Here is a 27,770-nt window from a genome sequence, read left to right as displayed (position 1 = left end):
TGTGAAGGGTAGACGTTAAACTCACATGATCACACTCCTCCTGGCTCCACAAGACGTTAACACACATGAATGACTCCGGTACAGTTTAGGGGTTCTGTTGGAGGTCACATTAGTGTGACCCTCCACAATAACAGCCTTCTGTTCACACACGACAGGGCTTGGATGTCTCTGTCAGGCTGTCTGGGCGTATGTTCCCCTTTTGGAGGACCTCGCGCTTTTCCAGCACTGCAGCGACCTGATTCCAGACTGCCACGCTGTAGTTTTTCCTTTGTAAATGGAGGAGCATGGCTAAAAGACAAATCTGTTAACTAGCTTTGACCCAGATTCCACTGCAGCTTTGGCTCGGCTCTCGTAGTTTTCTGGGTCTTACTCCGTAGTCGCTGTGGAGTTATTTCATTGGTCACTAGTGACTGCTTTTATGTAAGCAAGAGATTTTGTAAGTTTAACATGTTTTTCAATTGGCAATGTGTCACACATGCACTGAAAACATGTTTCACAGGTAGAAAAATCTCATGAAAGCTCCGGTCTGAACGTGTGAAAAGCATCAGAGCCCAATCTGAAAACTTGTTGATGTTTTTCTTAAAAAAAAAGAGTCCTTAAAGGGGCAGTCCAGCAGTTTTACACATGTGTGGCCCTGGAGCTTGGTCGCTGATGATGTCATTATGATGTCACCAGTATCTCAGTTAGAGGCGACAAATGCTAGCAGAAAGCAGGTCGTGCAAACTGGGAATTTTAAAGACGTAGGTGTTTATTAGGAGGGGAGGGTCTAGCAAAAGATGCTGTTACAGTCAGCTGCATTGAAGCCAGCTCTGTCCGGGGATGCCCCCTCGACCTGGAGGAGGCGGAGGGACAAAGCAGCCCTTATGGAGGACACGTCCCATCCCACTGGAGCTTGACTCATACATGGGACTAAAGGTGAGAATGTCTCCGTCTCCTCTGCGTCAGTGTTGAACATCATTGAAGTGTTTTCTTTGTAAGTCAATACTAAATCAGTGGAATGTCCCTTTAATATGGCACACAGCATTTAATGTGCTGTGACATTAAAGGACCAGTGTGTAGGACTTAAGAGCAGAAATTCAATATAATATCCAGCATTATGTTTTCATTAGTGTATAAATCACCTGACACTAAGAATCAGGTTTACTTCAGAATGATTTCCTTAAACCTCCATAGAGAGCAGGTCCTGATCCACAGAGTCCACCATGTTGCACCGCCATGTTTCTACAGTAGCCTGGAATGGACAAACCAAACTCTGACTAGAGAGCACTTTTTCTGGCTACTGTAGGATCTCCTGTGAGCTCTGAAGGTGGGGGTGAGTGGAGGGATGTTAGTTGGCTGTGATCTGCACCCTCACTGCTAAACTCCTACACTGGACCTTTAAGGCTTTAAAATGTCTTCATGGTTGCGCCATCACAATGACTCTGACCTGCATAAAACGTTTGCTGCTTTCCATGAGTCACTAACACGGCACAGATTCAGCTGCACAGGTCATTGCTGTCTTGGAAAATGATTGTCTGATAAAAAAAAAAACAAATAAACTCTCTGCATCGATGCAGCAAAGCAGAAAAAACAGGATGTCCCAGTGAATACATATCAGACAAACCTATGGACTACAAGCTGTAAATGCTGCGTGATGTAATAAACGTCACACTTCAGAGGTTTGGCGTCACGATGACGACCAATGCCGCAGCTGAGATGCTTTATTGGACACTTTTTACATTACAAACACAATCTGGGAGGAACCTGAAGTCTTGTTTTGTGGGTTTTACATAAGACAAGGGAGCTGCCCTCCAAATAGCAGCGCTCAGGGGAAAGTAGTTTGTTTGAAAAAAAGATGAAAAGTATTAGTTTACGAAACTGCAGACCGCTGTGTGGAAAGAAAGCAGACAACATCGCAGCTGCAAACAAAACATCTTCATGCTGAGGCTGTTTGACTCAGGCAGGAGAAAGTTTGTTCTCGTTTTCTCCTAAAAACTCACACGATCCCTGCTGTTCTGTGCAGCGTCCTGAACGACATGAAACATAAGAACCTGCAACCTGTTCAAATCTGTTGTACAATGAAAACACTGGAAGGGCCATCGCCTCGAGAGAGCCGTCTGAACATGTTCCACTGAAACAGTGGAAACTTATTAAAAACATGTAACAGTGACCGGAGCCCCTCTGAGGCAAAAACAGCCTGCCAAAAAATATGATGAGTAATAACGAGAGCACGGACGGAGCGTGTTTTTTCCCATTTCAGGAGGGGATTCAGGCTCCAAACCGAGGTCTGTCTCTCTCTCAGCCTGAAAACAGCAGTTCAGCAGGCTTGTGATTAGTAAGTGAGACTCCCAGAACCCCATCAGACCGCAAGGGACCCAGTGTCTTCCACCCAGTCCAAGCATTCATCACTGTCTTCATTCTTGTCTGCGCTCGGTGGAAGCAGTTCCAGCACAAATACTAAGAAGAAGAAGATTCATATTCAACAGAGGCCACTTCTAGAAGATTCACTGTGCTCACTATTGAGTCCAGATGCACTAAATAAAAACAGTTAAAAACTGAAAAAACTTGATGGATCAGCAGTGAAGGAGCAGATTGTGTAAATGTCCCTGAAGTGATGGCAGTGAGAATAAAGGAAGCTGTCACCCCCCCCGTCTCTCATGGAGGAGGCACCCAGAGGTTTCTATTATATTACTTCTTTCAGCTGTGGCAAATGAACACTTTCAGCATGATTAGTAGGCTAAATGATTCTGTGGCCATTTCCTGGAAAAATCACAACCATTAACACTTCAATGCTAGATGCTTTCTAGGAAATTATTAGAAGCAATTACAGGAAGTATGTTGGAAAATAAGGGCTGCTTCCTAAAACCTTTGACTGACAGTCAAATATTCTGTGTAAACTCTGTAACATAGTACTTTAATTGTAAGCCTTATTGTTTTACCTACAGAAGCTACTAAATACGTAAAAAATGCAGATACTGCTCTCTGCCTTTGGATGATCTTCACAGAATAAGAAGGCTGTAGCTTTGCCCGTCTACGAGGTTAATTTGTTGGGTTCTCAATCTTGATTGGATTTAGCTGCTGTCTTGTGTAATTATGTGTAAAAACAAACTGAATTACAAACATGTCTGTTCATCAAAATGGACATTTTTCATTCACAGGTAACAACGGGGGAGGAATCAATCAGTAAGCGGTTTAAGTTTAAAGTTAAGGCTAGCTGTGGTTAGCTCGACAGCTAGCTTTCACGACATAGCACTCTTACTGTGTGTTTAGAAGTTACTGCAAATTCTGCATGTTGTTTTCAAGGAAAAGGAATATTTAGATTAAAAGTAACACTAACGTTAAAAAAATACAACCAGCAGCTAGTTAGCTTAGCTTAGCTAAAAGACTGGAAACAGGGGTAGACAGCTAACTTGTTGAGGTTGCTAGGCGACCAGTTCAGAATCCAAGATGTCACTGCTCCAAGCCAAAAAGCAGCAGCACAAACCGAGCTAGCTACAGATCGAGCCAACAAGATACGGCATGCTAACAGGGGAGCTTTAGAGGTACTGATAGCCTGGTTTGTTAGCTTTGGACTGAGACAGGCTAGCTGTTTCTGCCTGTTTCCAATCTAAATGCTACGCTAAGCTACCTGTCTCCTCACTAGTTAAATTTTTAGTGTAGTGACAGTGGTAAAAGTGGTACAGTCATATCTGAAGAGTATATCCCAAAATGACGATGTGGCACAGACATTAAAAAACCCTCATATTTGCTTTAGCTTATACTTTCTGACGTCACATTGCTCTTTTGTTGTGGCGCGAACTGCAGATGGAGGGCAGGAAGTGATTTTCTGCATTGGAAGCTCTTTAACGCACACTCAATGTGCTGATGTTTTGCATCGTTTACGGGTGTTCAGATTGATCAAATCAAGAAACCACACAGAGCTTTTAGCGAGTACCAAATGTTGTTGTTCATAACCGTTTGCTGCTCGGTTAATCCACAGGACAATAAAGGCTACGCAGTCGCTCCTCTTCATAACATAAACGTCACATCCAGCATAAGTTCTGATTTTCTGTTTGTGCCTTTCTCTCATAGTTTCATATAAACTAGCCCAGTAAGAACTTTCCTTCAGCTCATCCATTGCAGGTTTCACTTCCTGCCCTCATCTGAATTTAACGTCACATGACTGCAAACAACAAGCAATTTCAAATCATTCCACATCAAAAAACCAATATCAGCTGTGGAGGAGAGAAGCCTCTCATACTCGCACACAGATTGTTGAAACTGTTTTAATCAGAAGCAGAAGGTCAGAAGTGAGGTGTGCAAGTAAAACAAATAAATAAAACAGACAAAAACAAATATTTTTTGCTGAAGCTTGCTGAAGAGCTCTGGCACGTGTAAATGTGGAGTTCAGTGAACTGTGCTGATGCATCGTAATGGTAGCAGATGTTCACACACTGCGTCGAGCGGGAGGTGGGCTTGTTGAAAAAGAGGCCTAATCTAGAAACACGTGGAACATTAGATCATATCCTGTCGGCCCTTTTTGGTTGGCTACTCATGCACTTTTTAATTTATTGCTGGCATATTTGGGACAACTCATCTGCCTCTTCCCCCGAATCAAAGCTATCTCAGAACATGTTAGCAGGCACAGATTGTTTTTTTGATAATATACTTTATCAATAATCTCCTGCGTTTCAGCGGTTTAAGATTTAGCGAATGCCACCATGTTTACAGCAGTGATCCGGCCTCTTGTTCTGAGTCTATGATCGGAATCTCGCTTGAATCATGCGGCTTTGGAAAGTTTTTGTTGTATCCAGAGGAACATTTACCAAACTCCATCAAACCAAGTAATCACAACACCAACTCAGACCATTAAAACTGGAAAGACCTGCTACACCGAGGGGGAAAAAAAATCAAATCTTGGGAAAAAAATATGTGAAAAAAGGAAAGAATTTGTGTTCTTGGCTCCCGTTCAGGTCAGAGCTGTCTCTCTTACTCACTCCCTTCCTTTTCACTCTCGCCTGTTCCCCTTCCTTTCTTTCTCTTAACTTTCCCTCTCCCACTCCCACTCTCTCTCACATCTGGAGGGTATCTGGTGTGACTGTGTGACTCCTCGCCTGCTATGGGACAGCCTGTGTTGGGACTGGACGTCAGACTTCAGTGCGTTTCTGCAAACGTTGGTCGAAGAGGTAAAGTAGCAGACCAAAATGTCGCTTTAGCAGATTTTAATGCTGCATGTTTTATGGATGGCTGTTCTGTTAGATGGAGCTTAAAGTGAGCTTTAAGTGTCAGCGTCACTCATCCATGCATGGCAATCCTGGCATGTGTTCTTCAGACGATCCGGGCTGCCTCACAGCCTCTGCTCGGCCGAGAGAGAGCAAGAAAACAACATGAGGAGTTTGGGAACGCTCAGCATCTCTGCTAATAAAGACGATTCTCACTTCAAGCCTTTGAATTATAGGGTAACATGAGAGTGCTGCTGCCTTTAAACTCCCCTCTGACCTCTGGGTGCTATGATGTTTTTATTCCAGCCAGGGTCAACATCATACAGTAAGTGCAGGGAAGTGCACCGGCTTTTATTTTTCATTCGCTGTGGGAGTATGCATGCTGCTGTCTGGATTTGTGTGTGTGTGTGTGTGTGTGTGTGTGTGTGTGCGTGTGTGTGCCACAGCCTCTCTGGTAGAAAAGGCTCTTCTGATGGATAGCTTTCAGCAGTTTGCCTTGAGACCTGCCTTGAGTGCCCATTTGGGAAATTTCCATCAACAACGCTGATTAGAAAGCTTTTCCTGGCTTCACCAAAACACGAACCTCACAGAAATACTGCTGTCCTTGTGCTGGTCAGACACTCACAAAAGGCTAAATTCATAGGACAAGATAATCCTTTACTGATCCCCCTGAGGGCAAATTTGGGTGTTAAAGCAGCACAAGGACAGAAATAAAGAGTGAAAATAAATAATTGTGAGTATAGAATAAAACTAAGAATAGAATAAAATCAAAAAGAAATGACACAAGAACAAACTTAAATTACAGGAAATAGCAGTACACATGAGTACTGGTGTTGTACTTGAACTACTGCAATACCATCTCAAGCAACACGTGATTAGTAGCAGCAAGTCAGGGTAGTGTATATGTAAGGCTGGAGCATTATAGCATCATTATGTGATTAAACTGTCTGCGTTAGCATCAAGATAATCTGTAGCACATTTTGCAATCAGCAGTGTGACACATTATATACATGTTTATTTACTGTGGACAGCAAAGCGAGCAGACTGTCACAGCTGATGCTTATGTCCTTTTCTTTTTTCTTCAAATCAGCCCTTGGACGTCACAGTTGGTGAGGACCGAAACTTCGGACTCGTCAGAGAGAGGCGACAGAGAGCCGGCGGTGCGTAAACAATGCAGACCCTCCATCAGTTCAATGCACTTTTAGACGTAATGATCCAGAAAAGGCCCTGAGGTGAAGCGCAGAGAAAGGATTTGAATCGAAGAGATGCAGTGTGTAATGACACTTCACATGAATGTGCAGCAGGGATGAGGATGGCGCCCTTGTTCTGGGCCAAAGCGGTGCACATCTCGTGACATGCTGCTCACATGGGCTAAAGAGGCTGGGGCTGGGATAGTGTAATGGGCATGTAATGTGTTATATATACCCGCTAAATGAAAGCATGGCTCAGTGTCTGAGAATATTCTAGCACCTGTCCTCGCCTGCACGCTGCACATAATGGAGCTTTTTCACAGCACACACTTTGACTTGTCTTTGAAGGAAAAGAGCAGGTGTTATTAATGACATCATCAATGCCTCTGCTCGGTTCAAGTGTCCCATTGAGCCGTGAAAGTGTGACAGAGAGCCCGCATGAATAATACAACAATGCTGAAAGTGAAGCAGCTAAATGGGATTCAGCCAGCATTAATTTTATCCTTGACACTTTTTCTGCTGTGACCTGTCAAAATGTATTTCAGGAAAAAGGCTCATGGAGTGACAGTCACAGCTATGTTTACTCATCAGTCCAGACTCTATTTTTCTGACCCCAATGAACAGTCTGTCTAACTTAATCTTGCATTTCATGACTTTAACTACAGTTTTTCATGAATTAGACTTCCCTTTATTCTGAATGTTGTGTGTATATATATATATATATATATATATATATATATATATATATATATATATGCCAGAAAACCTTGCTTCACATTTTCCCCTGAAGTACAATCTATGTACACAGATATCCATTCCAGTATTTCTAATACCATTTCACCCCTGGTGGTCTCGGTATCCTCCGGAGCCACAGCGGATCTAACACAGCTGTTTCCATAGACGGAGCTGTTCTCTCTGGGACTCATAAATTGGTTTTGACATGTAAATCGATGCAGCTCCGCTTTAAGGTAACCATATACAGCTTTTTGTCTTGAAGCAGGGTTTGTTTTCTCACCCTCCAGTCTCTCCTTTAGGATCAGTCTTCCGCCAAAACAATCGCCTGCCGTCACGATGAGCCAAGTTTAAGGCTGAGCTAATTGCTGTGCTAAAAGCCAATGGGAGGCAAATGCAGGAACTATACAATAAAAAAGCAATATGATCAGTTCTGTTTCAGAAAATGTCTCCCTGCTGCTCACAGAATGTCCTTTGTCTCCAGCTTGCTGCTGCTGTTTTAAGTCTCAGCTGTGAACTAAATTGAGGTTTGAAACATTAATGGTGAGCTGGGAGGAAAAACGGGGATGTTGCAGCGCTGGTGTGATAATAAAATCAACATGTTTTCAACCTTGTCAGCTGCAGAGCTTCTGCTACACATCTACCGTTGACTCCCTGACCTGGATTTGATCCTTGAGCCTTGATTGAAGTGAACGCATCGGCAGCTGCTTGCTCAGATGCTGGACCTGACTGCTGCATCAGAAACACTGCTGAGAAAGCAAATGTGTGCCGAAGTTCTGATGATTCAGAGGAACACGGCACAGTGGCTTTGCATGATCAGTCTTAATAGAAAAGAATTTAGAAATATTTTTGGGTTTATGGGTTTGCTGGTGGAGCCCAAAACTGAGGAAAAAGGGGTTGACTATAAGTCCCAAAACACAACTCCAAATGAAAGCAAGTGTTGCTCCGTATCTGCTGCATGTGTTAACAATTAGGCGACTATTTGCTAACAAGTTCACAGAATCAGCTCTTATAATATATATAACTGACTGGCAGTAGGCACACCTCCTCTCATGGAGGAGCTGTAGAGCATTGAAATGACTCACCGATCCAACATAATTTACTCATTATAGTCTCAAAGTATGAAAACCACCAACGACAGCTTCACTGGCCAGAGAGCTGCAGATTGCAGCTTTCACAGGTCCCGTTTCCAGGAACAAAACACTCACGTCCTGATGTTTTTGACTTTACTGTCTGTGTGCTTGTGCAACAGGAGTCTCAGCAGTGGACATGGCCTTTCCCAAGCATTCCATCCTGCAGGCCCTCAGTGTGCTGCTCTTGGCCTGGGTGTTGGTGCGTTGCCAAGCCCCTCTCGAACCAGAGGAAGAGGAGGAGGAAGAGACAAACATCACAACAATGGGGACGAAACCCGAGCCGGTCGAATGTCCACCGGAGTGCAGCTGTACGGTAGAGGGGGCAGTGGACTGCGCTGGAGTCGACCTCATAGAGTTCCCCGCCGGGCTGTCTTACAAAACCCGCCAGCTCTCTCTGCAGGTCTCTCACGCAACTGCAAACAGCACAGCCATCAACAGTCACACCCACACGCACTTTGTAATTCTGTTACCGTGCAAAAGTGTCCTCTGCCATTGAACTTACTGTCTGTGTTTGGTCTCTGATGCCAGAACAACAAAATCGAGGAGATAACAGTGGAGCACATTTCCCATCTGCATCAGCTCGAGACTCTCAACCTTCAGAACAACTGGCTCACCACAGACGGTAAACACTGTGAAGCAATCTAAACGGCGAGCAGGAACCTGATGTACTGCGGGGGAACAGATTACAGACACGTCTGCCAGCTTGTTTTGTCGAATTCCAGCTTGTCAGGCTCAGCTGTAGGTCTGCGGTGACTCGCTCTTTACCGTGTTGGAGGTTTAACTTTTGGGTCAATTTGGAGCAATTTTAGTTTTTTTAGTTCTTTTTCTGCCTCCTTGGTGTTTGCTGAAGAAGAGCTGTTGTTTGGCGTGTGTCTGAATTGAGTTTTATCTAAATCTTCTGAGTGGCAGAGCAAAGGCAGGTCGTTTCGCTTCCTGTCAGCTGCTGCTCGGTTCAGCTGGTCCTTTAGCAGCCGGTGGTTTCATCCAGGGAACGGTGGATAATCGACATCAGCATCCAAAGTCAGTGACCAACGAAGATCAAACCTTCTCTGTTCGCTCCCTCTGGCTCAGCCTGATCTGATAGAGCAGTGGTTCAGTGCCAGTTGGTCTTCATCGTTCTGGCTAACAGCGCCGCCAAGACGCACAGATAGCTTAGTGGATTTTTGTCTCTGCTGCTTGATGTTTCTGAGTCAAGCTGCAGTTTCCCAAATCATTGTGAATTAAGCATTTTATTGTAATGGCACCTCTAAGAGAGCAGCGTAAGGCCATAATCCTCCTTTGAAAAAGACTTTATGTGCCATAACGCCGTACGGTGAGATTGTATACTGGGCTGCAGTGTTTGTATAAAGAAGAAATGGCTTGACTTTGTTTTGAAACCAGTCATTTTAATACATTTCCAAACTGGGAGAATTTCTCCTGAAATCCACATGAGGACCAGAAATGGCTGAACTCAATTGATCAATACTTGTTATATTCCAGCTCAAACCTCTTCTTCAGCCTCTCTTTTCCACTGGCTCAGACATTATGATCTTCTGAAGCTGCCATATAGTTGCTAATTATCAGTGCTTGGTTCTTCATTAAAGGCTTGAGGGGGAGAAACTAACGGTGTGTTTGAAAAATGGTTTCTGGCTGAGTGTAAGGGTCTGAGCCAGGTTTGGTAAAGACTTAGTGTTGATTTACGAGGGTGGCTAGATCCACTTCTTTGATCCACTGCACCTCCAGAGGAATCATCAGCGTCACTGCAGTGATGTGTCGTATGTTGAGTCCATCCCCTCACGTCAGACACTCGCAGCTCAGTCTAAGTCTAAACTAGTCTAAACTCTGTTTATGTGCTCCGTGGTCCTGTGATAAACAGCCTCCGCTGTCTGAAATCAGAACCATTTTTCTTGAAATGTCTTAATAGATTTTGAGATTATTTCCACATGCAGCATGTGTTGATGAAAGCACACTCTGTGTACTTGTTTACTGGCTCGTGATGATGTGTTCTTCTCTTTATAGGCCTTGAAGATGAAGGCTTTGAGATGCTTGAGCAGCTGGCTTATTTATACTTGGCAAATAACAAGGTGAGTCACACACAGAGACTCTGAAAGAAGTGGACAGAGCCTTAAACCTGCGTTCTTTCTAATGGCCAGTAGAGGGCGACTCCACTGGTTGCTCATAGAAGTCAGATCATATAGAAGTCTATGAGAAACTGATCCTTCTTCTCACTTGATTTATTACATCAGTAATCAGTTTCCTGGGAGTTTAATCACTAGTTTCAAGTCTTCAGTACAGCATGATGCTCATTTTGTAAATTATCCGCTCTGCTCTGCTAACAAAGCCAGTGGTAACGTTAGCTAATAATTTAGCATGTTCTAATGGTACCTGGTCCCACTGGTCTGGTGCAGTGGCTGCGTCCACTTCTTGTATTCAGACTTTCAAATTTGTGGTTTAAAATCCGCTGACATGATTCAACGACAAGTTTATGTTTTTGTGTCCAAGTCGTGATGATTTCTCTCCATTCTACTCTATTCTGCTCACGCTGACAAGCCAGCTGGCAGAGAGGGGTGGCAGCCTCCTCTCATACACTCTGTATGAGCTTATGCTTGTAATCACTTCCAGTATGGCTGTGCCAGCTGGTCAGAGCTAAAATGTTACTGACCCTTTTGGACACAGACTGAGAGAGAAAGGATGGAGAGATTTGTTTGTGCCTTCACAGGGATGAATAGGCAAACGGGATGCAGGAAGAATAGGGGATTTTTAAGTGCTCACTAAGCCTCAAAGACACCCATGCTGCTTTAATCCATAAACCATGTTATAAAGGAGAGAGCACTAAATGAACATCTAATCTCACCAGTGCTTCTCGGCTTTCTATATTCTCTGCTGTTTTGTACAACGGAGGAGTAACAAATGTGAGGAAAAGCCTGCTTTTATTCAGGGGTGCACGGCTCGCCTCGCAGCATTTCGGCTTTTTAGCAAATTGAATAATGCTTCTTTGCAGAGGTCAGTCTGGCACAACATTGTCTGTCGTTGCTTTCAAAACATCCTTTATACCAAATGCAAGAACTGCTTCAATTTAAGCAATTAAAGCTAAGTTTGGGATCATGATTAGAGGCAAGCACATAGGCGGTGCTTTGAGCTGGATGCAAACAATATGCCGATAACCTTAGCATGCTAACATGCTCGCAATGACAATATTACATGCTGTTGTTTAATGATATTTTTACCACAGTCACCACCTCAGTTTCATGCATTAGCATGCTGACATTTGCTATTTAGCACTAAACAGCTGAGGATGGAAATACCAATGTTTTGCAGGAATTTGGTCAAAATATTTTACAAATTCAAAGTTTTACGCTAAATGAAAAGTCAGATAATCACTTCAGTCATTAGTGTACTGTACAGGATACATCAGCTGGGGACCATGGATTCACAAAATATCTATAAATTGTAAAATTTCACAGCAATTCATCTGATATTGGTTGACAGAGTCCACTCAGGACTGATGTGGTGGACATTGCCTTCTCTACAGTGTCTACAAGTACTTGTTTAACCTCAGGGGAAGGTGGAAGTCATGGTTTAAAGAAACAAACGCTGGCTGGTGGTCGGAGGCAGGATGCAAACTGTGGACTCTGGTTTCAGTACACTTTGAGCGCTCACCACCCGCCCTGTCCTCTCAATAATGTCACTCTACTTCCACCTTTGCCTCTGGGAGAGAGCATTCATTGTTTGCTCATCGCAGCTCATTTGAATGCTTCTTCTGTGTCAGTGGAATCACAGTTTTCTAACACTGTCCTGTCCGGCTTCTTTTCAGCTCACCGCAGCACCAAAAGTCTTACCGCCCTCTTTGGTTAGTGCCGATTTTGCTGCTAATCACCTGACAAGGATCTACCCATATACGTTTGGCTACAAACCAAAACTGAAGTAAGAACATGTGTTTGTGCAAATTTACCCCTCGTTCCTGCTGTTACGTCCATTTACACGTTGCAATGTCCCTCGATCATGGCTTCCAGGTCTGTGTATCTCCATAACAACAAGCTGACGGATGCAGGACTTCCTGATCACATGTTCAATGGCTCTGACAACCTGGAGATCATCACCATGTCCAGCAACTTCCTGCGGGTTGTGCCCAGGAATCTGCCCTCCACCCTTTACCGTCTTCACCTTAAGGTCCAGCACGTGTTAAGTTTGCCTTTAGATGTGAGGTGGATGACAGACATCTTATCACTTGTCAATCATTCACTTATGATTAAAACATAAAGACTGCTGCTGTTGTTACAGAGCAACAAGCTGGAGAAAATCCCAGCGGGGGCCTTTGATAACCTGCCAAACCTCAGAGAGCTGTATCTGCAGAACAACCTCCTCACGAACGAGGGCATGGACAACGAGACTTTCAGGTGGACAAAAATCCTCACTCACAAACCCTCAGGGGTTAACATAACCTCGTAATAATTACAAGACTGAATCTCACGTTGCAGCATCAGAGAGAAAACACAAGCGCAGCGTCAAAGAACTGACTTGTTGACTTCCTCTCCTCCCTTGGCAGCCAGCTGAGCAGCCTGGAGTGTCTGGACTTGTCAAACAACAACATGACCATCGTCCCTAAGGGTATGCCTCGCAGCCTAGTGCTGCTCCATCTGGAGAAGAACTCCATCCGCAGCATCCCTGGAGACGCTCTGACTTCAGTCCGAAACCTGGAGTACCTGCTCCTCCACAACAACAAGCTGCGCTCACGTTCCATCCACCCGGCTGCCTTCCAGGTACATTTCTTTTGTGACATGCATAACTCAGACATGTTGACCTTATGCGTAACAATGGATCAGCCTTTGAATCTTGCATTTCCATCAGGGCTTGAAGAAGCTGCACACGCTCCACATGTACAACAACTTGTTGGAGCGGGTTCCCAGGGGTTTGCCTCGCCGGGCCAAGACCCTGATGTTACTCCACAACTTAATTTACGAAATTGGCCGCAACGACCTGGCCCTGCTGTACACCCTGACTGAGCTCAACCTCAGCTACAACAAGCTGACCAGCCCCAGGCTGCACCGCGAGGCCTTCAGGAAGCTGCGTGTGCTGGAAACCCTGGATCTGTCGGGCAACAGCCTTCACTCGTTCCCCCTGGGTCTTCCTCGCAGCCTGCAGGTCCTCGAAATCAAGAACAACCAGCTGAACACCGTACCGGACGGTGCACTGACGGGCATGCAGAAGCTACGAAAGCTCATCCTGAGCGACAACCAGATAAAGCTGAATTCAGTCTACCAGGGAGCCTGGATGGAGCTCAGCGCGCTCACAGTGAGTGAGCTGGGGGGTTAGCCCTCATCCACTGCAGGGTCTTCCTTGCACTTTGAGTGTGTTTTACAAACTGAGAGCTTTCAGATGTATTCCATTAAAAAGGACCAAGACACAGCAGATGCAGCGGTGCTGAAATCGTTAGAACATTCAGACAGTTTCTACAGTGTAAGTGAAAGAGGGAGTGGGTTGTGGTTTGGGCTCAGCTGCAGAGGAGAGATGGGGGAGTGTGAGCAGTGCCAGGGTTTTAACTGGCACAGGTGTTACCTGTTGATGGATTGCACCCCCTGTCATGCATCAGACCTGGGTTCACACATGCTGGATGAGAGAAGCTGTCCTCCTTCCTGAGATGTTTGTGCTTTGAGTTTGTGCTATTCGAGAGAGGGATTAGGTGCCCTTAGGAGTTATCGGGCAAGGTTTATGTTATGGAAGCATGTGTGTGAGCACAATGTGAGCAGAGAGCGAAGCTAACTGAAGCATGTGAGACTGTTGTGAGTGACACTGTCCCTGACACAAGATTGACTGAGAATCCAGAGAACTGCTGAAAAACGAACTCCAGTGCACATTCAGCCCCTTTGAATTTCTTTTTTTTTCCATTACATGCATTGTGATCCTTATTCTCTCTAAAAGACGCGCTGCTTGGCTGCATATTGCATCTCCACACGCCGAGTGGAGACAGGCTGAAGTGAACGTGTGGGTTTGCAGTGCTGAACAATCGCAGCAATGAGTGCATGTGAGGGGAAAACATGAACTCTGAGTAGCAGAGGTGTGCTTGTTTACTTTCTGCCTGCTTGAGTGCATCACCAAGCACCCAAATTTAGTTCCAGGAACTCGAAGCCAAAGTGGTTGGAGTAGCAGGGAAGGAGAAGCAGAACCATGACAGTGGTTAGGTTCCTGCAGTGGAAGAGGGACATTATTTACACATATGAAGCATATTTCTGCACAATTCCTCTCAGTTCACACACAGATTCGTAAAAAAAGTTTCATTTTGCTCTTTATTCGCTTCAGACGCTCGACCTGTCTGGAAACCAGCTGTCACATGTCCCCTCTGACCTGCCCGAGTCTCTGGAATACCTTTACCTGCAAAGTAACCGCATCTCCAGCGTTCCTGCCTCGGCGTTCGAAGGCACTCCAAACATCAAAGGCATCTTCCTTCGGTAAGGGACGCACAATCCATTTCCTTCAAACCAGGAGATAATTATAACAACAGTAATTATCTGACTCATTTTACTGGTAATTGTCAGTCCTTCATTTTCTTTCCAAACACTCATCCTCCATGAGTGTTTGCACAAGCTGTTTCACTCTGAAGTAGCTGCACAGCTCCTGCAGGAGGGGAGAAGTCCTGAAGTGACACTCTTCACCTTCCTCAGGGCTTTGTGGAAATCTGGTTGGTGGCTCCTTACATAAGTTTCTTTTCCGTTTGGATTGATCTCCACTCAGGAAATGATTATGCAGGCGACTGAAGAATGGCTGTGAGGAAATTGTTGCTTTTGTTTATGCTGCCATGCGTGAGCAGCTGCAGTCGGCTAGACGTACGTCAGCGTTCAGTTCCTCTTTTTCACAACACGTTTTTACAATTTAGGTACAATGAGGAGGTTTGGGCTGCTGCATAAATCACATTCACAGTGCCTAAAATCACAGTTTCTGAAAGAGGCCTGCAGAAAGCATTCAGACACTCTAAATTTAAAGGAATGCTTTGACTTTTTTGGAAATGCGCTAACTCATCTGGATGATATGTGAAGCTGCAGCTAGTTAGCTTAGCTTAGCACACAGACTGGAAACAGGCAGCTAGCCTGGCTTTGTCCAGAGGTAACAGAATTGGCCAACCAGCTTGAAAAGCTCTTTTATTAAAACATTACATCTTGTTGGTTTAAAAAACTGATAATTAAAAGCAACAGAAGTTATGTGTTGTGAGTATTTCTTGGCCAGGCTCAGACTCAGCTCGCCTGCTGCTGGCGTTAGCTTCACAATGACCATAATAATGAATAAGAGAATAAGTGTGTTCAAAAAAGTCAAACTATTCATTTGCAGCCTTGTAACAGTGCAAACCCGATATTAACGATGTTGACATGTTGGTTTTAAGCCCTCAAACCCTACTCTTACCCTCTCACAGCAGAGTTTAAAATGATCGTCTCTTTGTTTTGAGAATCCGGTCGTACTCTGTAAAAGTGAAGCTTGTGATAAAGTTTTAGAAAGATATCCTTTGTGTTGTGGTCTGTTACTGATCAGCTGATTTGACTGTTTTCAGAGGTCAACTGTGCTTCATTTTGCAGAGTACTGCAGCGTCGGATCTAATCTCTCCATCTCCTCTGACTTGCGTTCAGCAAACTTTCCACTTTGCTTTATTCCACATAGTGCAGACTAATGCCGGCAAGCTGTGGCTGAAAGCAGCGGCCACGCAGCAGAGTAAAGAGGTTTCGGTCAAGTGCTTTCAAGGCTTTTGTTCTGTTTGGTTTTCAGTCTGACCTGCTTTATGGCTCGTGTTTGCGGCCTTGACCCCTTCCAGGCTGTTGTGCTCTCTGGGTTGTTCATATCAGCCGCTGCCACTTTTTTTTTCCACCAAAATCCCCCTGCAGATGGGAGCCTTTGTCCTGAGCCAATTTAGAGCTGCTGGAATGCATCAGTGGGGGACGTGGAGGGAGGATTTATATGTGTGTTAATACCTGCATGTGCTGCATGTTGGCCAGTTGTTTAAATTCATGGGCAGCACACGCAAGCGTTCGCACTGATAAGAGATAAGAGCAGCAGATTCCAGGTGTTTGATGTGAAGGTTAACACACCTGTGACTGTTTGATCCGCTCCAAACGTGCATCGCTGTGTTCCTATTCCACAGTCGTGTGCCACTATCTGATCCCTGAGTGGAGACACTGTCAGACGCTGATCCTCCCGACAGATGTGGTTTGTAAGCGTCACCGGCTGCCTGTTAACCATCTCTACATGCTAGGATTTTTGCTTTCTGCCATTTTGATCAGCTGTCAAGTGAGGAAAAACACCTCTCTTCTTCTCCTTCGAAGGTTTAACCGCCTGTCTGTGGACTCTGTGGACGAGAGCTCCTTCGCACACCTGTCCAACTTGCAAGTGCTGGACATCAGCACGGGAAACACCGAGCTCCCCTTCAAAAGAGAGGAGATGGAGGGTGATAAAACGATGGAGGAGGAGCAGGAAACATAAGACACGCACAATTAAACTGACATTGGACTGCATTGCGTCAAGGACAGAAAGCTTTCAGATGGGAATGAACCTGGATGTCTCCTCTCAGGTCATCGTTGTGTTGAGCTGAGCGACAGAGCTCCATATTTCTGGTGCAGGATACCGGATGTTCCTTTAGTTTCCAATTTTTGGGCTGGTTAGTACTTCATATCTTTATATCTGAGGTAACGTGTGTTTTTGACTGCAGCATCTATCATCTTTATTCTCGCTCTGCGCGCCTTCCTCTGCTTTACGTCGTCTCGTTAATGGCTGCTTCGTCTCCCTGCCTCGAAAAAGTGATTTTACTACAAATACTGTGAAACAATTTGTGCTTTAACACCGAGGGTGGCGAGATAAGCAGTGTGAGTCCACTGAAGCCGATGAAGCCTGAGTAATCTCAAACTGTTGAATAAAACACTGCAAGAAGCAATCTCACACAGGGCTGCAACTCAGTGTCATTATCGAGTTATCGTTTATTCTTTTAAAATAATCGATTTAAAATGTCAAAATGCTCATCGCAGGCCTGAAGCGATTTTTCTAATCGGTCGTTTTGTCGGATCAACAATCCAAAAACATCAATTTATAATGATACTGAAAGGAAAACATAAGAGCAAAATCTCATATTTTAGAGCTTTAAAGTTACAATCCTTAAAATGTTCATTATGTCAACATGTAACAGCGTTTGCTTGATTACAAATGAAGCAGAAAATGATGTGTAAGTACTGAAGGCGATGCGAATGTTTGATCACATTTTACTCCACAAAGCAAAAAAAACCCCACAGCGCGTCCTCTCAGAGCGAGTGCGCTGCCCCCGGTGGCCGACACGTGTCATTTCAAACAGAACTGATGCGTTTCCTCATTTTAAGGATTGTAATTTAAGCCAGAAAAAGCTGATAAATGATTTGTGTTATTCATCCTCATCAAAACGATGGCTTTCCTTTCAAAGGTGAAGCACACCGGTGAGGCGTGTTAGACAGCAGTAACACAGCGACAGCGTGGGTCATCGTTTTTATGTTACTGCTCTGCCGTGTGCTTGTGAAAGAAATATTTCAACATATCTGAAGCTTCAGTCCGAGCTGCTGCTGCTACTCCAGTCCATTCCTGTTTTTTTAAAAAAGATAGCAAATATTTTTATATGACATTAAAAATACTCATCCTATTACACTCACTATATTGCTATGAATACAGTGTCACTTCCACATACAGCAGTATAGTATTGTCACATATACAGTCATTGAACACAGCAATAAATTATTTGAAAAGGCTGAAGAAGACTGTGCATTTCCTAACATTCACCAGAGCGTCTGATCAATATTTCAGCTCACAGGGCAGCGCAGAGAGGCGATCACAGCCGCCGCCACAGAGCCACAAACTTCAAGACAAAACGCATCTCAGAGTACAAACTGTTACCCTCCCGTGAGACAAACTTCAGAACACAAACGGCCTTTCCTGTGAAAAGCACTCTGAAAACACATAAAAGCGAGTTTCTGAGCAGAGCAAACTGCAGCGTTTATGTTTTAATGTAGGCTTACAATAAAGAAACAGTGTATGTGAACATTCAGGTTGATAATGCTCACGCGCTGTAATGATCCCTCCTGATTGTTCTGACCATGAAGCAGCTCTTTGTGACCACGTTGAAAAGGTGAGTTCAGACCGACACGTTCGGGAGGATTTCAGACGTCATTTCTTTAGAAAATTGAAGGAAAGACGCAGGCGAGCGCAATTAGAAGCGCATTTTATGAATCTACTTCATAAAGCTCGGAGATGTGAGGGAAAAGAAAATAGGGTGGAGGAAGAAGCGCGCACACACACACACACACACACACACACACACACACACACACACACACACACACACACACACACAGTGGGAGCATACATTGCTAGCTAGCTACAGCTTCTCAAATCAAGCCAAAGCTAATCTGAGTTCCCCAAATCAAGAAGACATTTTCCAAATGCTCAAAACTCGTGTGGGACCTTTAAGAGCATCTGGAGGAAAGTAAGACCAACAGCCAGAGTTCCTGGCAGGTTTTGTCCTCCGTCCAATGGAAGGATTCTCACACACACAGGCGGAGGTGGAGTGTGTTGTTAACTAGCTGGAGCTGATGTGTGTGCTACTGCAAAAACTGCTCAAATTCATGCGAATGAAATCTGTGTGAGGACACCTCGAGCAGTGAGCTGAGCATTAGATCCAGGACACGTCCTGCTGCAGCAGCTCAGGAGACACCGTCCAGTGGAACAGGAAGAGGCCGTTAGCCACGATTTGGTGACTCAGACTGCTGCAGCCTCTGATAGGTTGGACTAATGAGGACTGTAAGGCCGTGTCTGAAATCGCTCCCTGTCGTCGCTAAATTTACTCTCCACCATTTTAATTTAGTGTCAGAGGGAAAAAGCAGCGTCCGTGGTGTGAACACCATTTCCAGTTCCACAACGCCGTCATAGAGACAGGAGTGACCGCGCTGTGACCATGGATACTGTGCATGAATAGAGCTCCATACAATGCCGCCACTCAGCCATGCTGCCAATTTGTTCCTCGCCAACAAAATCTATGGAGAAACGCTAATGCACATGTGAAGTGGACCATAAGACGAGGAAGACGGCGATCTAGCTGACGCAATTAGAGAGCGATTTTTATTCAAGTGAGCGGCGGCCATTGTTGAGTCGGGTATCCAGTAATAACGATGATTCGTTAGTGTCTAAAATTTCCATTTTCCGACCACGACAGAGTAATTTATTCAGAAATCAGATGAATGAGCAGATGTCACTTCATGGCCAGGGCGGGAGGAACGATTACAGTCAGCAGGAACTCGTTCCTCTCACACCACATACGAATATTGCGTCAAGACAGACCTGAAAAGATCCAGCCCAACCTTCATGTGGATGACAGCAAGAAAAGCTCCAAAGCAAGTTCATGTTTGACTCCAAAAAAACTCCACTCAGCCAGCAAACAGGGACCACGTGGTTTATGCTGAATTACCAGTATTTGTTTTGAGGCTGTTCAAGTGGCAGGAAAGCTGCTCCTGAGATACCCGAGAGCATGCAAATCTCTAGTTTTCCCCTGTATTAAATTTAGACCCACAAGGGAAAGTAAAGTTTCTGATCTTCTTCAGCCGTCAGCCTAGCACCACCAGCTTTGTTAAGGCAAAATTAAACAAATTAGGGCATTTCAATTTGCCTCCTCATCGTTCAGCTCAAACCGGACACTTGCGATCCCGTCTTATCTCGTATATGACGCAAACAACTGGTTGCTCGTAGTAGTATAAAAGAAAATAAACATGCGTCTTATTAACATCACACAGACAAAACAAGTTGATAAATCATATAAAATGTAGATATCAAATAGAAATCAGCGTATCGGCGCGAGTACTCACACCTGTATTCAGAGTCTGGGAGTTTGGGTGCGAGCTCACGCTGCAGGTCCACGTGAGGGACGAGTTTATGAATGTCATCGTTCCACCGTCAGCGTGACCTTTGTCCAGTCCTACAGGAAGCATTTCACTGCTGTGACGACCATAAACCAACAGGCTCCACACGGAGAGGCTTTCCTCCTGGTTTCATCTGGAGTTCTGCCCCCATAACAAGCTGAGAGATGAAGGTGAGCCGGGCCGCTGTCCTCCCACCTGTGCAGGTGTCCAGACTCGGACCGGCAACCCGTCCAACAGAGACAGCCTATCGGACTCCAGGAGGAGGCTATACGTTGGTCTCAAGGCCGTTCATGTCTATGGTGCAGTGCTCTTTGCTCTTCTTCAGGTGCCTCGGGGGAATCGGAGGCTTCTTCCTCTCCGCTGGCGGCCGGACGCCCTCCTCCAGCTGCATCAGCCGGGCCACGTCGGAAGGGATGAGCTCGTGTTTGACCCCCGAAGAGGGGGGCCGGTAGTTGCCGTTGTTGTTGTGACAGTTCATCAGAGGTGGGGTGTTTATCACGGGTTTGGTCTCACAGATCAAAGGCACCTTGGGGAAGAGAAGCAGGAAGTGGAATAAAAAGATGACGTCAGGAAGGAAATGGACAGATGAGAAAGAAGCGTGACTGACAGCCAGAGTGCTCTCTCCTTTCCCAACTACAACGGCCACTACAGGTCGCGCCTAACAATACACGGAAATATCAGTCGTAATAAGCTGCTAGCACTGACGACCCATTATTACATTTTTCATTATAATTTGATTATGTTTATAATTACAGACAAAAACATCCTTTCTTCCAAAATGTCTTCTGTTTTGGAGAGTTTGACATTTAAGTAAACTGTGATTTTCAGTTTCAGGAAGCAGTGCTGACAGCACCAACAGCTGGATCATTCACAACCACCTCTGCAGCTCACTTTAACGTCTTTCTGTCACATCTCCTCGTTAGTTTTGTCACTTTCTGCAGAGAAAACAACTCTTTCAGGACTGAAGCCAAGTTCGAACTCACCCCATCTCCCTCCTTCATGAAGTCTTTCCTGCAAATGTGTGCCATGATGCCTGTGGCCAAAGCGTCCCCCATGACATTCACCATGGTGCGGAATCTGTCCCTGTGGACGAGGAGGACATTTGACAAGGAGGACGAGTGAGACGAGCTGAAACGTTTCTGGGCCTTTGCATCAGTTCGACTCAAAGGACGCGGACGTGCGCACACATGCTACTTACAATGCCCAATCGACTGCGATGATGAGAGTGATGTCATCAGTTGGCAACCCAACGGATGTTAGCACGATGACCATGGTGACCAGTCCGGCCTGTGGTATCCCCGCTGCGCCGATGCTGGCTGCTGTGGCTGTGATGCTGCAGAGTGAGGAAGTCGGTGTGATTACGGGGAGAAGCCTGGTGTGAATTAACGAACATTATGAGGAAAAACTGCGTTTTCTGTGGATGTCATAATGAACTGAAGGTCGCAGAGAAGAGTTTTCCCACTGAAGGCTTGTTTGCACTCTCCTCCTCCAGATGCAATCTTCTATCCATCGATTTTACTCTCTCCTGTTACTCCAGCGCCATATTTTCTGATACCTCAGTGTTGAAATTTCGCGTGAAATTTGCATGTGCAAATATTATCCCAGAGTTAATTTCTGACTCGGCGCTGCCATCAGAGACACCCTGACAAACCAGCTCAGTATTGTAGGAATTATGTGCATAGTGGATGATTTGTGACCCTTCATAGATCTACACGTAGCATTTTTTAGCTTATGTACACATTTACAGAACTAACTTGAAGATAAGGGAAGCTCCTGGATCCTTCAAGTCCTCTGAAGGCTGGCAGGAGACCTGAGCTGATATAAAACGGATGTCTGAGGAGGTTATGAGGCCTCTTCTGGCCTGAAGGGAGCACAACTTTGGAATTACACAGAAAAACCAGAAGCAAGAACAACGTCACTGAAAGAAGACGGAGGCGTCAGATGGCGTCCAAAAGGCTGAACATGGTCGCCATGTGCAGAAATTATAATAGGAAATAAATGTAAAATCTTTGCCACTGGACATATCCCTCATCTGATATCAGAGTTTATGATATAACATATATATACATATAATATAATGTATTCACTGCTGCTGCCATCATCAGAATGATTCAAAAGATATCAAAGATATCAAAGATAAAGATATCAGATTCTACCTTTAGCGGCCTTCAGGGGAAACTCCTACATCATAACCCACCTGCAGGTCTTTTTCAGTGCTGCACGTCAAACAGCAGGGGATCATTAATTGGTCTCAAAGATCATTTGAGTGGGCAGCGGCAGACAGCAGCAGACTGACCGATAAGAAGCATCGTCTCTGATGTTCGAAATGAGACGAGCGTGTAACAGCAGAGGCCGTGTGGACGGTGAACTACATCACACGAACGTCTGATATCTGCTGCAGATCCAGAGGTTGAAGATGGGATGATCCCACCACTCATCACAACACACAACATGATGGTGGGAGGTGATGTGTGTGTGTGTGTGTCAGCGGGGGGGTTGGGGTCAGAGGTCCAGCAGTGGCGTGACAGGGATATGCTGGTTTATCGAGGCCACATGGCCATTTTTCAGAGATAAGCGGATAGTTTCAATCTACAGTTGTATGGAATTATACAGAAAGACGTTCAGCGGTAAATATGAGGCTGACAACTGAGGGACGAAGCACAAACCCGTTTCATTTGTTCCTGTGATGATGACGTGGTGACGATATCAAAACTCTTAGCTGATAGTAATTTATGACGCTGCTCTTCACAGGTACGTCTAAATATGTAATTCTGGGTTAAAGATTTGTCCTTGAATGCAGCGGACATGTGCGAATGAGCTCCTCAGAGATTCTCCTTTGTCCTCACAGCGTTAAAATATCAAAAAAATTCTCCTCACGTGCATCGTGGAGACGTCTGCTGACCAGAGAGCAGAGACATTCATTCATTCATTCTGCACACAAACAACAGAACTCAGGACAAAGCGCAGTGGTTTCCACTGTCTGACATGTGACCAGCGTGGATGGAAACGTGCATTCATTGTGATTTTCTTTTGCAAATTTTGTGGAAATTCCATTGAAATTTGCCCGTTGTTTGGATGGATGTCCATCATTTGACAGCAGGCTTCACCCTGCCTCCGAGCGTTGATTCAGATTAGCTTCAAACAGGTTTGTCTGAACGTGTTTGCACACACGGCTCACTTCAGGCACACAGAACAGCTCAGTCAGGATCCACCTAAACGGAGTAAGAAAGAGTTTTATCCTAAACACATTAAACACATTCGAATGTGTTTGGATTTCCACCTGAAGGCAGATCTGGCTGCCTAAACATTCATCAACATATTATCCCTCCTGCATCTGTTTGATCAGGCGTCCTCTCACTGCTGAGCCTGGCCAGAGGCTTCAAGACTGTATCCTCGGTTCAGCTGCTCGTCAATGACCGTCCATGTGTTTACTGTGATTCCTGGCATTGCTCGAGGAGAGGCAGGACCTGCTGCACCCGATGGAGGCTGAAGCTCGGCCTTCTTTGATCTGTCACTGTTTTCGAGGAAGGAGCGATGACTCAAAAAGCGCTGACTGATGCTCGTATAACAGTGGGTCCAAAACAATGAAGGCACCTCAGATCCATCGTCACTCTTTCCGTCCTCACTGTGTTTATGTATGGAGTTCAAAGCTAGCATTTATACCAGTGAGACACCTTCCTACATCTGCACTGCAGCAAATCAGGTCAGAATATCACAGAAAACACATATATGCACATTTCTGCAGTTCACTGTAAAGGATTTATTGTTGTTAATATCATTGCTTCAAAATCCCAACCATAATGAGCTTAGAAGCACAGATGGGAGAGAGCGAGGTCCACTGACCTGATGGTGATGATCTGGCCAAAGTCCAGCTCGTAATTATTAACTTGTGCGATGAATATTGCCGCCACAGCCTCATAGAGAGCGGTGCCGTCCATGTTGATGGTGGCGCCCACAGGGAGCACAAAGCGGATGATGCGGCGATCGATGTGGTTGTTCTCTAAGAGGCACTTGAAGGTTATAGGCAATGTGGCAGAGCTGAGGAGGACAGAAGAAGACGGAGATCACTCAGAGCGGAGGGGAGAGAGGAAGAAGCTGAAACTGAATGGGAAGACATGAGAGGAGCTACCATGATGTTTTTCAGGCACACAGCAGATGGCTGAAAACTGCACATGGAGTGTGTGTCCGGCACCACGAGCCGAACACACACTCTCCAGCGTGCCATGAGGGCAAGGATCGCTTTACAGCGTTACACCGCCGAGGAGCATTTTCCACAGCGCCCTGTTGTTTGTGGCTTCTTACCTTCCAGGCCGTCGCAGCATTTCATTCATGTCCACATGTGTTGAAAATTAAAGCAGCCTGAAATCTCCCACAGTGAATGTGGTGTTTGCTAACGTGAGCGAGCTGAAACATGTAAAAACACTGTGACCGTCGTCTAAACCGAGCTACATCCCACACATCAGAAGCACGCGCAGACCTACGCACGCACGCACATGTGCACACGTACACACATGCACGCACACACACACGCAGTCTAATCGAATGTGTGGAATGCCCCTTTACATTCCCATCTCTACCCACACACACACGCACACACACACGCACGCACACACACACCAGATGTTTTCTCAGCATCGCTTTGTTCCAGTAAAAGAAAGGATGTGTGCTGTCAGGACTCAGGGATGAGGGAGAATAAAATCTTTTCACATCAACAGAGAACGAGTGTAACGGCGAGTTTGTTCACCCTGCACCTGTTTACCTGGAAGAGGTTGCCAGGGCGATGAGCAGGGCTTGCAGAATTCCCCGTATGTAAACGATGGGGCTCTTCTTGGTGATGAAGAAGTACATGGCAGGTAGGATGAACAAGCCGTGCAGCACCAGGCCAAACACCACGGTGACGGCGTAGAAACCCAGCTTCTTCCCCATTGCCGACGGATCGCTCATCTCCAGGATCTTACCGGCCACCAGGAACACGATGCCGAACGGGAAGTACCTGACAGGACGAGGGGAAGCTCAAAGTCAGCAATGGTGGCTCACACTGGATTCATGGCTGTTTAATGAAAACCATAAGAATGAATCAGCCTCAGTGATCAGTGCTCTAATGATCAGTTTGACCTGCGTCTAGTGTCAGCGTGCTATTCAGTGGCAGCTGATGATTGACTGATTATTTTTAACATTCTTGATTACTTCAATATCAATTAAATCCTGACACAGTTTAATAAACACACACTGCAGTCATCTTATATGAGCTTTGATGTCATTTGAGTCCTGATGTTCATCCGTGTCAGAAGGAGCCTCAGCTATGGCGAGGCGTAGCCTGCAGATACCCGGATAACTGATATCCAGGCCATGACGTCCTCTTGGCGCCGCTCATTGATCGACCACAACTCAACATTTCGGTTCGTCTCTGTAACAGATATCTGCATATGAATGCAGACGAACTTAAAAAAGCTAAAAAACACTGAAGTTATCTTTTGCTCTGAATATGGTCTGTTTGCATGCAACCAAAGCCCGATCAAACCTGATTGGTCAATTCTACTCGGACGACAAATAATATTTTGTCCCTTGCCCACAGATTCATGTGCAGATGTCTGTTTAAAGACATTAACAGACTCCTTCAGTAAAACAGTCTCTTTAAAGAAATCATTACCAGATAACAATGGCAACAATTCTGAGGACGGCCTCATTCAGGCTCTGGCAGAAGTTCACCAAGGCGCTGCCATTGGGCCCCATCCTTCCCAGCATAATACCTGTGGAAACACACCACACGGTCTTTAACGTGGCTGCTGACTCCAGATGACAAAGGACACATCAGGATTCAGGGAAGAACTTTTTACCCATAGTGGCTGAAAAAATGACAATTCCAAGGACGTTCATCCCATCGCTTGTTCCTTCTCGAGTGCGTATGAGTACATCAGGAGGCGGCGTCAGGTCAAGGGCAAAGTTCTGGATGTCAGTTCCATTATCGTCCTGGATGCCGTAGATGAGCGCTCGCCGCGTGGTGGACTCTGATTGGGCCTGACTCACCGTTGGTTTAGGCTTCACAATGTACTCGCTACTCGTTCGATACTGTTGCCAGGGAGCAGAAGCAGAAAAAGACCTGAATTAAGACCTTGAGTCGGAAAAAAAGGGGAGCCTTTGTGTTTGAGAGTGCTGTCAAAGGTGTTACCTGCTGAAATGTGGCCTGGACCAGATTGGATGGGAACATGTTGCTGCAAAGCAAAGATGCACACTCGTTAAAACACTCAGCAGTCGGGTGAACAGTCAGAAAGCAGGCGAGCTTCCAGGGGTGGAGAGACTTTTCTCCATCAGTTCGATGGAGCGTTGGTATACTGGCCTTTGTCTCCACAATACGTGACCTTTTCACATAAAGAGAGCCTTCTTCATGACAAAGCTGAGGGGAAGTCACATGTTTCAGAGGTTCTTGCTTTGGTGTAAATAAAAAAATCAATGACTCATAATCAGCAGGCTCCAAATGAAACATCCAGCGTTTCTGAGCAGCGAAGATAACGCAGAGCAGGAGGCGCTGTCACCTCGCTCCAGGAGAGACGCGTCTATCCCAAAAACATGATGAAAACAAGCGACAACAGCAAAATGACATTATTCTATTGAGAAAAACTCCTGCTCTGTAATATCATACAATCCAGCGACATTTAACCTCCTGTCTGAACAAACCAATCGTACTGGAATAAGCTGCATGCTTGCTGGTCTGTTTGTCTGCAGAAACTTAGAATAAAACCTTCAAACTACTTTATGACCTTCTTCAAATCAAGAAAAACAAGACAGCGGGGCTCATTTTCAGCGAAATTTGGCTTATTTAATGCTCTGACCTTATCCAGGTACCTTTAGTTACCCTGTATATATTTTAACTTTTCTCCCACACAACGAGGGAGTAGCTTTCCAAAAAGAAATTTCCAAAGCAGCCACTGCACTCCTCCAGCAGACACCCCGCTGTGTGCAGAAAGGGGAATACATAAAATACGATAAGCTAGATGAGGTCTGACAATAATGGCTCAGTAATGACTCTAGTAAAATTACCAACTGCGCAGCTGTACAAAATTAAAACTTAATTGCACACAAAGGTGCGATAACTCAGAAATGAAATATCGATCTCTTACAGAAAACCATACGTTTACAACTGAACAGCTGAAAAAAGGTACTTTACTGGAATGGAGGCTTTGTTACTTTTGAAGGAAGAAATAATCAAACACATTCTTCCTCTTACAAATTAAAAGTTCAGTTTATGAGCAGTAAAATGCTCCTTTACACAGATCAGTACATGACATTACTGTACAGTATCTACAACAGAAACACTATGAAAGCACTTACACACATCAGATTTCCTGACACTGAAACATTGTTGACTCACAGATAAACCTATGACTAACTGTGAAAACATCAGGGGAACAGAACATCTCTAATGCGACACAGGCACTCTTTTCAATCTTTACACCAAAGGCAGCTTCATGTGCACTCAATGATCCAGACTTGATGTAGTGCGGACCCAACTCTCACTAACCGCGCTGCCATCACGGCCAACAGGATTTCTAATCGTGCTTCTCTTCATGTCGTGTTTTACGGACAGAGCTGAGATCAAAGCCGACGGTTCTGCAGACTCGGTGCCTTCGCTGCACAGCAGGAGAGATTTTTCCC

The 27,770-nt window shown here is 45.2% G+C and overlaps 2 protein-coding genes across 2 annotated transcripts in view; one reads left to right on the top strand and one right to left on the bottom strand.

The window, feature by feature from the left end:
* The first annotated feature begins 8,364 nt into the window (after window positions 1–8,364).
* Window positions 8,365–17,764, top strand: podn (podocan). The gene is made up of 10 exons (XM_070960162.1): window positions 8,365–8,635; window positions 8,764–8,857; window positions 10,234–10,298; window positions 12,029–12,138; window positions 12,228–12,384; window positions 12,496–12,611; window positions 12,761–12,974; window positions 13,063–13,506; window positions 14,512–14,660; window positions 16,518–17,764. The coding sequence occupies exons 1-10, from the start codon at window positions 8,372–8,374 to the stop codon at window positions 16,672–16,674; spliced, it is 1,770 nt and encodes a 589-aa protein (XP_070816263.1). The 5' UTR covers window positions 8,365–8,371; the 3' UTR covers window positions 16,675–17,764.
* Window positions 17,137–27,770, bottom strand: part of slc1a7b (solute carrier family 1 member 7b) — a 30,780-nt gene continuing 20,146 nt past the window's right edge. Inside the window, exons 4-11 of the mRNA XM_070960163.1 lie at window positions 26,287–26,329; window positions 25,955–26,186; window positions 25,768–25,867; window positions 24,877–25,110; window positions 23,961–24,155; window positions 21,316–21,450; window positions 21,101–21,200; window positions 17,137–20,643 (exon numbers count right to left, since the gene is read on the bottom strand). Coding sequence (XP_070816264.1) covers window positions 20,383–20,643; window positions 21,101–21,200; window positions 21,316–21,450; window positions 23,961–24,155; window positions 24,877–25,110; window positions 25,768–25,867; window positions 25,955–26,186; window positions 26,287–26,329 — 1,300 coding nt within the window. The 3' untranslated portion in view covers window positions 17,137–20,382. The remainder of the gene's footprint in view (window positions 20,644–21,100; window positions 21,201–21,315; window positions 21,451–23,960; window positions 24,156–24,876; window positions 25,111–25,767; window positions 25,868–25,954; window positions 26,187–26,286; window positions 26,330–27,770) is intronic.

This window comes from Chaetodon trifascialis, chromosome 4 (genome assembly GCF_039877785.1).
Source record: "Chaetodon trifascialis isolate fChaTrf1 chromosome 4, fChaTrf1.hap1, whole genome shotgun sequence".
In the NCBI taxonomy this organism is placed as follows: Eukaryota; Metazoa; Chordata; class Actinopteri; order Chaetodontiformes; family Chaetodontidae; genus Chaetodon; species Chaetodon trifascialis.
Note: the sequence above shows the minus strand (reverse complement) of the source record. Positions and strands in the feature narration are given on the sequence as shown.